The 13,927-nt window shown below is 36.9% G+C and overlaps 1 protein-coding gene across 2 annotated transcripts in view; it reads right to left on the reverse strand.

Moving 5' to 3' along the window:
- Nucleotides 1-8,507: 8,507 nt before the first annotated feature.
- LRPPRC (leucine rich pentatricopeptide repeat containing) overlaps nt 8,508-13,927 on the reverse strand; it is a 103,097-nt gene continuing 97,677 nt past the window's right edge. For both annotated transcript variants that reach the window (XM_083348558.1, XM_083348557.1), the window contains exons 34-37: nt 12,880-12,954; nt 12,252-12,336; nt 10,453-10,595; nt 8,508-8,677 (exon numbers count right to left, since the gene is read on the reverse strand). In XM_083348558.1, the coding sequence (XP_083204684.1) occupies nt 8,609-8,677; nt 10,453-10,595; nt 12,252-12,336; nt 12,880-12,954 (372 nt within the window). In that variant the 3' untranslated portion in view covers nt 8,508-8,608. The remainder of the gene's footprint in view (nt 8,678-10,452; nt 10,596-12,251; nt 12,337-12,879; nt 12,955-13,927) is intronic.

Raw genomic sequence — 13,927 nt, forward strand, 5'->3', positions numbered from 1 at the left:
CTATTTCTACAAGTTCTGCTACAGCAATTAAAAGTTTTCAGTTACCATAGCTGAGATATCTTATGAAGGTGGGAAGGTCCTATGAGAGTGACATGGCAACAAGTTCTATAAGACTAGCATGCCAGTGTAGTTGCTATTGCTGTTCAAATGATAACATTTACGGCAATATGAAGCAAGGTACAGTGTAATGGTAAGTAGGATTTGCGTCAGGGCATATGGGAAGCTGTTTTCAATGGACGAACAAATATCCTTACATGCAAGTTGAGCTCAGTTAGATAACTAGAATCTATTCATTTCCAGGATCAAAGCAAATTTGTTTTTAGAAGATGATGAGGAACTGGAAGGTTGGAAAAATTATTCCAAGACAATATTATACAATCAATGGACTGAATGGCAACAACAACAAAAAAACCATAGATGGAAACCACAGCTAGGTAGAGGTTCATGTTTAGCCATGCTCAAGTGAATGAAAATGGCAGGCTGGCTTAAGTGACTCTAAGATAAAATATTTACACAACCTATGGAACTATAGCAGCGGAAACTTTCAAAAAAATGAAATACAGATATTAAATATAACATTGAATCCTTCAGATATTATTAAACTATAATTCTACAGCATTCACCCATGCTGTTTGGGGGTTACTAGAGATTGTAGAAGGACCAGAGTGAATGTTGGGAAAAGGAGACAAGATGATGAATTCAGCCCATGAGACTGAATTCCCACCCTTTTAAAATGTTATGCTGCCTAATGTGTCACAACAGTGTCCTGCTGTACTGTTTCATTGTGACAGGGGAGAGGATGAATGAAGAACCTTGCAGGTATATGCCAAGAATATATATTCCCATTAGGGTCACTGAGTCACAAAGGTCATTCTAGATGCAGGCACTTATTTTAGGTAGCAGCAGTACAGGAAGATGCTGAAGGCAGATTATCACTCTAGTGACAATGGCAAAGGTATCCTTTTGTACTGTATTTTATTGTATTTATTTGTAATGTATTGTATTTTTATTCATCTGAAGCAGGGGGCTGGACAAGAAGACCTCCAAGATCCCTTCCAGCTATTCTATTCTATTCTATTCTATTCTATTCTATTCTATTCTATTCTATTCTATTCTATTCTATTCTATTCTATTCTATTCTATTCTATTCTATTCTATTCTATTCTATTCTATTCTTGTATTTTACCAAGAAACAAAGGTAGTAAATGCAAAATGATTGAAATATAGTGCCACTTGATGGTCCTTCAAGTTAGATGACACTCAATATGCCACTAAGGAAGTGTTATGGATCTTTTAGGATATTTAGTGTAGTGGGGTGCCCCAGGGCTCTGTTCTAGGCCCAGTGCTCTTCAAGATCTTCATCAATAATTTTGACGAGGGGATAGATGGGGAATTTGCAGATGACACCAAGCTGGCGGGAATAGCCAACACTCCAGAAGACAGGCTTAAGATACAGGAGGATCTGGACAGACCTGAACATTGGGCACTATCTAACAAAATGAAATTCAATGGTGAAAAAAGTAAGATTCTCCATTTAGGCAAGAAAAACCAAATGTACAGGTATAGTATAGGTCACAGGTCTGCACCCCGCGGCTCCGGAGCCGCATGCGGCTCTTTCAGTCGTCTCCTGCGGCTCCCGGTCCTCTGCCATGTGCATTCCCCCCCAAAAAAAAGTGGGACTAAAAAAGTTCAACCAATCAATTCAAATATGCAGGGTAGGTGAATATCTTGCCTTGGCTCCACTCTTCAGTCAAACCCTGTTCTGCGCATGTGCGCATGTATGTGCATGCGCACATATTTTTTGCGGCTCCCAGTTTTTCCTTTTGTGAGGGAACCGGTTCCAAGTGGCTCTTTCACTGTTTCAGGTTGCTGACCCCTGGTATAGGTGGTACCATGCTCAATAGTAGTAACTGTGAGAGGGATATTGGAGTCCTAGTGGACAATCACTTAAATATGAATCAGCAGTGTGCTGCAGCTGCCAAAAAAAGCCAACACAGTGCTAGGCTGCATTAACAGAGGGATAGAATCCAGATCACGTGAAGTGTTAATACCACTTTACAATGCCTTGGTAAGACCACACTTGGAATACTGCTTGGTCTCGTCTGCAAATTTGATGAGTTCCCCATCTATCCCCTCATGCAAATCATTGATGAAGATGTTGAAGAACACTGGACCCAGAACAGAACCCTGGGGCACTCCACTACACACTTCCCTCCATGTAGATGCAGTTCCATTGAGGACCAGCCGGTCAGCCAGCTACGAATCCATCTGATGGTGATGCTGTCTAACCCACATTTTTCTATGTTATCAAGTAGTAGGTTGTGGTCTACTTTATCAAATGCCTTACTGAAGTCCAAGTAAATTATATCCACACCATTCCTCTGGTCCACTAATTTTGACACCTGGTCAAAGAATGCAATTTTGGACATTTATTATTCAGAACATGAAAATTAACAGTCTGGTACTGTTTTCCTAATTAGGAATTATATAGCAATTTTATACTCCATGCACTAATACAGAGGGTGTTATAGCCATGTTCAACCTGAATTTAAAACAAAATGCAAGCAAGGTGTGCTTCTTGTGGTTGAAGAGTGGAATGACAAAGTTGGAAATATAAAGGAAGAAACTACAGTTGGCAGCATGGCCTAGAAAACTGACATGAAGCAGGGGAACCACAGTTCAATCTCTGTCAATCCAATTATTTCTTCATTGTTGACACAGTATTCAAATAACCAAAATAATACCTACATAGACATCATCTGATGGAGTACACAGAAGTCAAATTGATTATATTATTTGTAGAGGGGTGGAAGGGCTCAGTTATAACAACAAAGATGTAACCAAGGGGGCTGACTGTGGAATAGATAACAAGTTCCAAATTCAGCTAACCTGGAAGAAAGAAGACAACCAATTTCTAGCATATGATCTTGAAAATACACCCACGATTTTCAAAGAGAGCATCAGGAATAGCTTTGAAACTTCATTAGTTATGACATACATTAAAAGGGGAGAGATTTGGTGATATCCACCCTCTTAATAATTTTATCATTCTCTCTCTTCCATGAGCCAAATTTTTTCTCTGTAGGCAATTCCTTTTAAACTTGTGAGGAGCTAGAAAAAGCCTTCCTCCTATTTCACTAGATTAAACTGAATATTAAAAATAATCATCACAGCAGCCTGATGCCAGAAGAACCAAAAAGTGCAGGACTATGTTTCTCACCAAGTAATACTTTGTCACTAAATAAACCTAAAGCTGCTGCAACCGTTCGTGTGATAGGAACAATGCAAAATTGCTATCTTTGTTTTTTGGATTCCTAAAAATACAATTGCAGAAAGTGGCTTGTTGCTGTACTTGACCTACCACAGCATTTTCCAAGAGTAAAACCTAACATTCGGGATGCCATTAATTTCATTTTGACTGCTTTGACTACCATTTTAAAACTCTGTTTCTCTGCATTCTAAATAATAATAACAACAAATTACTACTAGTAATTGTTTACAGTGATTATTTGACTAAGTATTATCTTTATTCAGAAAAGCAATTTTCTTTCTTTTTCCTGTTCTGGTTGCAGTGGGTCTTAATACATTCAATTGTTTGGAATGTATCTCCGATTCGTTCCTTTTCAAAAAGAATAAAGAGGGTTTGACCATTTAGCTGTGTATTTTATGGAGAACATCAGTATTCCACATAATAAAAAGTACATTATAGCTGCTTTATGATATATTCAATCCCAGAAGCTTGACACTGAACACATTCATGTGTATAAATAATAATAAACCCATAAATTACCACAATTTTCTGCCCCTCCTGCAGTTAATGGTACAATACACTTTTCCAAAGTAGTTTTCACTTGCTCCATTTAGATAAATTCATAATGTTATTAGCATGGCTTAGAAAAGTTATTCATACAAATACAACACACACACACACACACACACACACAGAAAGAGAGAGAGAGAGGGAAAGAGAGAGAGAGAGAGACAATATTCTTGGACATTGGATAATGTTTATTGGAGCTATGGCAGTCCCTTGAAGTTTATATTGAGAAAAGGAAACAAGAATTGTATCTTTAAATACCAAGTGAATTTTATTTTATTTTATTTTATTATCTTATTTATTTATTTATTTATTTAATTATATTTGTATACCACCCTTCTCCCGAAGGACTCAGGGCGGTGAACAGGGCACATATAAAAAATACAGGATACAAAAATTAAAAAGAATTAAATAGTAGCCCAGCTAAAACAATCAATAACAATATAAAAATCCCCATTAAAACCCCTTATGCATTGATATGACATTCAACTCAAACTATGTGACTCTGGGCCACATACAAAACACCCCCCCATAATTAAAATAAATGACAGTTAAAACTTTGGTATTGTTTTTTGGACCAAACCAATGGTTAATCAACCACGGCTAAGGCTACTGGAAACCAAATTAATCAACAAGGGCCTCTGTTCAGTCTGCAATTTATTCTTTATTCCATCTTCTTGATTTGAAATCCTGTTGTATAGTACAATTACCTGTTTCCACCCTTTGAATTTTCATCAGTGTAATTCTAGAATGGGGGAATATGGAAGGTCTTTGCCAATGTGTTAAAAATTATTCACTATTACCCCATTAATAGGCCGTTTTCCACACAATAAACCATATATGTGATTTTTTTAAAAAAAATCTATTTTTACATGAAATACTTCATTTGCATACAGGACTACTGGTTCATTTCAAATCCACATTGTTGATTCAGTTCTCAGCCTTGAATGGTTTGGACTGCTGGTATGAAAAATAAAGTATTTGCACATTAACTGGGGTGGATTGGGGAAATAGAAAAGTCAAAGGAGTTGTCACAATTATGTAATCACTGCTGCCATCTCGACTTTTTTGACCTCACTTGAAAAATGTGCCCCAGTTGATTTGGAAATTTCTGAGTTTTTAATATATTACATAAAAAAATTATTGAATGTATTATTAACCCAGCCGCCACATTGCTTTTTAAATACTGAAATGTAAAACTAGAAAATCAATAAAACTTAAAAAAAAATGAATTTTTTAGTTATTATGTCTGGACATAATTCAGTCACATCTTGTATCCTACTAAACAGAACTATTATACTGTGTGGCTGCAGATCTCAAAACCAACTGAAATTGGATATAGTTTTTTGTATTTATATTTGGAGTCAAATAAAGTTAGGATGACTCATCTCTGGTGCATTTACAAATTTGCTGAACGCTGCCATCACTTGTGCTTTACATCCTTTTCGCTGGTGAGGACATATATTTATTATAATAGATATAAAATACATGTATTAAAATTAAAGCAAGCTGGAAAGCAATTTGTAAGGAACCTTTAAAATGCTTTTTTTCCAGTGTTTTTTGTGCTCAGAAACAATTTTTTTATAATCAATTCTATTTCAAAGATACTAAGTGACATAATAAAACCAAGGGAGGTTCTTATAGTATTTTGTTTGCAATCCTGAATCTGTTGCTAAGTGAATAATGCTGGCTTAACTTTAATTCTAGTGTCTACGGAGATTCTCAATCATCCAGGTCATGGTTGCCCCAAAGGTGCTTTTCAAAAAAAAAAAACAAAAAACAACAACACACAATTGGGACTTTCTTGGTTTTTTTTTCCCTTGAAAACATTTCACTTCCCATCCAAGAAGCTTCTTCAGTTCTGACTGAATGGTGGGGAAAAGGAATGATTTATATTCTTTGCAGGATTCTTTCCATTCCCCACGTTGGTCAGAACTGAAGAAGCTTCTTGGATGAGAAGTGAAACATTTTCAAAGGAAAAACCCAAAAAAGTCGAGTTGTCTTTTGAAAAGCACTTTGGGGACTTTAATTTTAATATTACTGGGGAGGGGGCCACAGGGGAAAATCCATGTATGATGTAAAGCGCAAAGAAATCTAGTCTTACTATCGAGGACAACTACATTTTGCTCTTTTACAGACATTTGTCATCTTGATTTTTTAGCTGTTCAGAGTGGTAAGCAGACCCTTCATGTTTTTGCCTTGGTTATTTAAGACATTCACAAGTTCTCTATTTTCATACTTTAATATATTTTGGTTTCTCTAACACACTTTGCTCCTCTGAATAGAACAGATCTTCTAAACAACCTATAGGAGTAAGTTATGGTCTACTGAATAGATTGCTGAAAGGATTCAATCAGAGAAATAATTTTTTCTGGAGTAGTTCCAAGAAAAGAAGAAATGCCTTTCATTACAAAATAACATTCAACACTTAAATCAACTTCCGTGCAAAACAAAACACTCCAAACGTGGAGCCACCTGTCATTATCTTTATATAAGCACTACAGAAAAATAATTATAGTGCTAATTAGCAAAACCTGTTGTGCTTTATTATACAGCTCTTTGTTTTCCTGAAAATTTAAGCATAGAAAGGGAGTAATTTAATCACATCATTCTATTATTTATGGAGAGCCAATCTGAGCTAGAAAGCAAGAGACGGAGTTCTCGTGCCACCCTTGGCACGAAAGCTGACTGTGTGGCTTTGGGCCAGTCACTCTCTCAGCCCACAATGCCAGGCTTGTCTGACAACCCAGTTAGTCAATTCCTGTTGCAACCAATGGATCAACACTTGGCTGATCTGAAAAAAAAAAAACAGATGTTGCACTTGGAGGAAATATACTAGGATTTTTTTTTCTATTATCAGGGTTGATGAGATTCAAACACCCTATGGAGAATGAGGGATGAACTCTTAACATTTATAGTGAAGTATACCTTGTGCAGTGTGAACTATGTAAATAAACTATGGTTTCAGGAAGCAACGTCCCAGTGGAAAAAATCAGATGATCTTCCATTATCTTCACAATCTTCTATACAATTCTACTTCCAAGGATAGTATGTTGCAAAAATGAAGGTATTTGTATTTCTTGGTTATGTGTGAAAGTTTATACAGGTTGCTTTAGAGGTATTTTAGGGAAAACAGAAATGAAACCATAGAAGACTGCTATAGATCATGTTGCGTAGATTTACACAGTATCATTGCAGTTAAGTCAAGAAACTAGACTTTTCTACTTATTTAAAAAAGACCCTGCTTGTTACTTTCCCAGATCTTCTGAATGATCAGACTGTCAAGAGTGCTGGACTAGATTAGCTTGATCCATCCAGGTCGTTCTTTGATCTGGGCCTGAAACTGAGGTGGGAAGAACAGCAGTGACCACAGCATATGGTATGAGTGCTGTCATATTGTCTCTCATGTCTTCCCCAACACTTGTGTGTGCATGAAAATCAAGGTTGATAAATGAGGAATTATACTGCAAGTCCCGCCTCTTTTAAATGGGCATAGGGTGGGGCTTGCATTATAATGCTAGGCACATTGATGATTTTTGAATTCCCCCTCCAACACCACCAGGGAAGAAAGATACGGAGGACCACAAAAGAGGAACCAATGCATTGCTCCATCTCTCCACCAATCAGCAGCTTTCACATAGTCTCCAAAATCTTGGCTGCACTTCAAGGGCAGATTGATTAAAAATGTTCCTAAGTCTCAATTTGATAAATACGTTCAACATTTTAAGCATGCTCAGGACAATGCACCATTAATGTGCCTCTGATAACAAAGCGTAATGAAACAAAACAGTACAGAAAAATACTCCATGCTGTGAGTATAAAAAAGTTAACAATGCAAACCTATGGCACTGGTACCACTAATGAAAAATGTACTACATCTAAATTTCTTAGATAAAGCAGTAATTTGTCCAAAGCTTGACAGACAATGGAAACACTGGCTAAAGTCAATTATTCCTGATTATTTATTTGATTTATATAACTGTCCATCTCACAATTTTCTAATTGTTATGCTGTATCCGTAAAGTAAAAATAACTACAGAGCTTTGTATTAGTACAATGACCATTAATGAAGTTTGCAGATTTTCTAAAAAGAAGCTAACATTTTCAAGGAAATATATACAATATAATACTGGTGAGAATGAGGACTATTCATGGTTTTGGAGTCTGAGCAAATTCTGAAGTCTGAAAGAGGAACAGAAATCTGAAATCTAATTGTTGCAGTTAAATCTAGCAACAGAAGTATCCTTATTTTACCCATTTTCACATGAGAAAAGACTGGAAACTCAATCAAAAGATATTTAGGAAGAGATTTTAGGGATCAGAAGGATTTTGGAAAAATTACAACTTTCTGTTGGCTGACTATAGCTGTTTGTCACCCATTATGGTTGCCAACTTCATTTTTTGTGCTGATTTCCCCTTATTTATAATCCAACTAATCTTCTTGTTTTTGTTTGTTAAACCAATCATGCATACATGCACAACTTTATTCTATGAATTTTACTGAAATAGATGTGCTAAGGGTAGGTAGCAAAATGAATGCAGACCAGAAGAAATGAAGAAACAGTGATATATACACTTCACATATAACTCTTCTATATGTATTTTTTGTTAGCAGCAAAAGCAATCTTCAGGCTAAAACTATTGTAAATCTGTAACGGTATAGAAGTCAGTTATTACACAAAAAGTCCTATTTTTCATCGTTTATTTTCTCTCCAGCAATAACACAGAATTTAAAACAGGCCCTTTTACAATAATCACAGTATTTCTAACAGAAGCTAATATATAAACAAGTTAATCGTCATCTGATGAATGTGATTCCTTTTCAGTCCTTAACTTCTGTGCGTAGAATGTGAAGCTTTCCTACAGTAAAAAAAAAGCAAGAAACAAAAAGGCAAGACAGTGAAGTGAGAAGCCATATTTTAACACATATCCAAGCAATTTTCATATCAAATCTCCAGAACTTCTCTTTAACAGGATATCTGATATATCTATTCTAATGTCAATGATATTAAAAATCTAAGGATATTGTATTGTATACAGAGTATTGCTACTCTGCAATAAATTACAACCATTTGGTTGGCAATATTCAAAGTCACAATGGCACTGGAAAGAGTGACTTAGGACCAGTCCTTGAACTTAGGACTGTCACAGCACCCCATGGTCATGTGAGCAAAATTTGGGTACTTGGCAACTGGCATGTACCTTACGATGGCTGCAGGGTCCAAAGGTCATGTAATCACCATTTGCAACCTTCCTAGCTGGCTTTTGACGAGTGAAGTCAATAGGGGAAAATGGATTTGCTTAATGACCATATGATTCACTTAAAAACAGCAGTGATTCGTTTAATGGCAGAAAGGTCATACAAAAGCTCATAAAAAAGATTTATAAAATATAAGTAGTCCTTGCTTAACAAATTGGGACCAGAATTTCCACTGTGAAGTCATGTGGTCGTAAAGTGTGACATCACAACTGCAGTTTAGTGTTAGCAATCCTGGCAGTCCCCATTGCTATCATGGAGGACACCTCCTTGCAACCTCCTGCTGAATTTCAAAAACAAAGCCAATTGGGAAGCTGGCGGTCTTGGACGGCTCACAAGCAGGCCAATGGGGAGTCAGTGGCCATGGCGGCCTGAGTACAGCTAGGCCAGGAGTGGCTCCTTGCCGGGTACAGGAGGGCGTCCTGGTGACACCTGCCACATTGTGCAAGTGTCAACAGGCCAGGATGCCAGGTGCGGAAGGATGTACCCAGGTGGCTGCTGGGGTGCAACATGGGCACAGCCCACGTCTGTGCTACGGCGTGTGGGGTACAGTATGTGCTGTGGGTCACTGGAATTGTGTGTTCCGTAGCCAGGCTCCTCAGAACAAAAAGTGGAAGGAGTGGGAACCACTTGCCAGCTTTGCTTTTGGGGAAGCCAGTAGGGGAGTTCACAACTGGTGACCGCAGGATACTATAATAATAAACCTTTATTGTCAAAGTACAACATGTGTACATTGAGATTAGCTGAGCCTCCCCCTGTGCTCTCTCCCCCCAACACACAGTGACAACAAACCCTCCATCCCACCACACATCGGCCTCCCAAGTCAACTCTGCATAAGATTATATCCCATTTAAAAGCCTAACAGCCCACGGATAAAAGCTGTTCTTCAGCCTGTTGGTACGGCTGGCTATATTCCTATATCTCCTACCGGATGGTAGGAGAGTAAAGAGATACCGTCCAGGTCTAGGCGTGACCTTGGTGGCAGCACTCTGGATGTGCCTGAATCACAATTATGAGACTGCAGGGGTGCTGGAATAGTGGGAATTTCGAGGAGTGCTTGTAAGTAATACTTTGTAACTGAATGAATGGTTGTTAACTGAGGACTGTATGTAGTAATCAGTTGACATTAGATCTTATTCTACATTAAAGCATGCAGTAATCATTTAAAGGTGAAATATTCTGCAAATGTGTGGTAAACCCACACCTGAGCTTGAGTCTTTGGCTTAAAAATACAGACCCTCCACGTTTCTGTTCTCCCACTAATGTAATCACACAGTAAAACAATAAGCGTTATCAATCTGAGCAAAATTAAACATGGCAAGTCTTATTAAATTTCAAGCACAGAGATTTTTTTTCCTGAAAATCAGTAAGCACTCACAGGAGGTTCAGTGAAAGGAACAGGTTGTCCGTATTCTCTCAGAAGGACTGCCAAACGTTTCAAAAACAGCTCATTTAAGTCCATATTTTTTGCTTTCATTTCTTCATACAGAGCTTTACACGAAACTACATCCTTTTCCAAGTCTAAAAAGGAAAAGCAAACCCAAATAATTTGTAATTTGTCAATTGTAAATAATTGACTTTTTTGCCTTTGCGGAACCGGGGTAGGTGTGGCCTGTGCATGACACATCCAGCCTCCCAGTTTGACACCCCCGTTATACAGGGCTGTTTCTAAGAACATAAAACACAAGTCAGTCAGAACAGTATCAGTGGCAATGAGTGCTACTGTATTCTTTTAGATACTGATAAGATCAAGATTTGTTAAGAGATGAAGACATTTACAACCCTGGTCAATGATTGCCATTCAAAAAATAATAAAACTCCTAAAGAAGGCTTTCTGCTTTGACCATAAACAGCAGAGGTTGTTTTTGCACCAAAGTTTTCATCCTCAAGCAACTGAGCCCAGTCTTTGCAACTCTGACCTCCAACATAGCACTACTAATTTCTATGTTTTCCTACAGAGCTTGTGCAGCAAAACATTTACTGTCATTTCTCTGCTTCGTTTGTGTAATGAATGACAGAAACATTAAACAGTGTTTTGGGAAATTATGCTGAACTGATTTGATTTTCATTTAACTTGTGGTATCTGCTTTTCCAACAGGGAGTTACTTAACTAAAAAGCTTATATTCCATGGAGGCGTATGCCTCAGATCCCTCCATTTGCCAGGAAGAAACTCCCCACTCACAGCTGCAAGTAGAAGAGTCGCTTTCTAACTGTGGGAGGCTTCAGAATTTGCAGAAAGTGATGGTTTAATAAAGGTATAATAGAAATTGTTAACTTCCCATTCCTTTAAAATGGAAGTATCTATTGTGTGAAAGAATAATGAGATTATGTTTAATGGACCGCATAACTGAGACATTTTCTTAGTAATTCTTTATTCTTGGAAGACTAACAGTATAAAGAGCTTCTCCTACCTCACCACCCACCTATACGTATGTATCGAGAACAGGATTGTAGAGAATTAGTCTCAATGAAAAACAGAATGACTATCTATTGGTTTGCTCCCTTTGCCGGAGGTCTGACTTGTATAACTCACTCTCTGGGGAGTTTAAGCAACCCTGATTCACCTCCAAATGCACTGGGTTTCAGCTCCTGTAACTCCCATCCACATTTCTTTTTCATGAGGAGGTGCTACATTTTTAAAAATGCCAAAATATCATTAACGCCCAATGTTTCTGAAAGTATATCATCCTGTATGTGTGTTTAGAAACTGAATATCAGTAACTTACTATCTGGGATAGCAGAGAATTCTAATGCTTTCCAGTGAAAAAAAGATCACTGTCAAAATATGGCTAAAATCTTTTAAATACAAAATATGGAACTTTGAAACTGGTATGTGCAAGTAGGCAGGAAAGAAATACATGATGCAAGGTGCAGGTTTGTGAACCCCTGCCATTACAACAGCCCACTGGACACCTAGATCAATTTGTTTATGTCAACTTGTGATAGGTATTTGTCATCTTTGTGGTGCTTCCTTTCCTCCCAGTGGAGTAGCTGGAACAGTCTTAAAGAGAATCCACCTTCTGAAAGTTTTCCAAAAGCCCCTCCAACTTTAAGCTTTATGATTTTGTTACAGCCATTTAAAAAATTATCTAATTGCTGATAGCATTTGCATCAAAGGATAACATTAAAATGCAAATATGTACACAAAACGTAAACAACCAAACACTAAATCTTACAGTAGCTTTTCATGAGGTAGTGGGACAGAAGTTCTTGATCTTTGAAATCAGGTATCAGGTCCCATAAAGTCTTGATCTTTTTGCTCTAGAAAAATTACAGGCACAGAATATATTAGTGAAACATCTTTCATAAAGATTTAGGGCTAAGTAAGAACAAAAGCGCTATTTGAAACCACAGATGCTTTTAGCAGAGAAAGCACAATCTGGACAGCTTATTAGAGAAACCAAGGGGGAAAAATACAGGAAACCACCTTGTACCATTATTATAATTTATTATAAGCAGTTCTCCAGGGTTTCCCACAGATTTTTCCAAACTCTATCTGCTAAGGATTTAATCTGGGGCACTCTTCATACAGATTATGTGCTTTATCCCTAAACTACAGTGACTCAAGTTGTAAATCATGCACGTTTATTAACTTTAGAGTCAAAAGAAGGTAAGATATTCACTGTTTATATTAAATTGGAATATCTCCCTTTTTCTTTTCTCTTCTTGGCTTGAGAAAGTAAAATGTTAACACCCCTGTGAAAATGTTCAACAATGCAAATGCTGACATCAGAACACAATTAAGTAAAGATGCTAGAAACACTATGCTAATTACATTCTTTTTTTAAAAAAAAGTTTATATACCTGTCCTTTGGTCCTGGATTTCTGTATAATAAAAGCTATGATATAATTCCTTTGTTCACTTATTGCTTTGTTTCTCTTGAAAGAGAGAAGGCGGGGAACAAAAAGAAAGAAAATTAAATGAGCAAATTAACTGTAATATTTTGATAAATAAAACACACCAAGGTGAAAACTTTCAATTAGAAAAGTTCACAATAGCCAATAATGTATTATTACTAAAGGCCTTAATGGTCAACTACTTATTGAAAACCTGGAGAAAGAAACATACATGGGATTCTAAGACTTATTTTTTTTCTTCTTTTTCTGACAAACGGTACTCTTGGCATTATAAACATTATGTTTGTTGCAAAGGGAGAAGAAAAAGAAGAAATGGCTTAATAATCCACAGAAAAGAGATTTAGGACTGTAAAAGAAAGAAAGAAAGGGGGGAAGACTATTCTTCTCCAATTATTCTGCCAAGCATTCACAAGTGAGGCAGGGATCATAAGGTTAATTATACATTTAATAAGGTGTCAGAGAGATAACTGCTCGTTTCTTTATAAAAATTAAAATGTACAAAGCAAGTTCTCTTTAAAGTATAATTACCTACACTTACACATACAAAAGGACTGATTTCAATCTCTCTATTTTATAAAAGGCTTTCTCTGCAACAGACAGCCACTGCTCAAGAGACAAAAGTTAAACTCAAAGTTTTTTTTGACAGACCCGAAAAAAATCAAGCCTCTGCCCCAGCTCAGAAATTCTATTGAGGGAGAGAAAAGAAAAACAGTAAAGCAGACAATAAAACTAAAGCATTGTCTGATTTGTTGCGTTTTAAATTTCTCTCTTGTTTCTTGAAAACTTGAAAATTAAACCAGGAAAACATTATTTTTCTTTTTTTGGCTCCAGACCTGTAATGGTCAGAGACCTAGCACAGAAAATGTGTTTTTGAGTTTTGTTATATTTTGTTACCAATATTTAGCTGTAGTGATAGAAGTGGTATGTGCTCTTCAATTCAAGGGATGCTATCCCTCTTCTCCACCATTCATTCACAATCTAGGACCATGGTGGT

Source organism: Vipera ursinii, assembly GCF_947247035.1.
Source record: "Vipera ursinii genome assembly, chromosome: 1".
In the NCBI taxonomy this organism is placed as follows: domain Eukaryota; kingdom Metazoa; phylum Chordata; class Lepidosauria; order Squamata; family Viperidae; genus Vipera; species Vipera ursinii.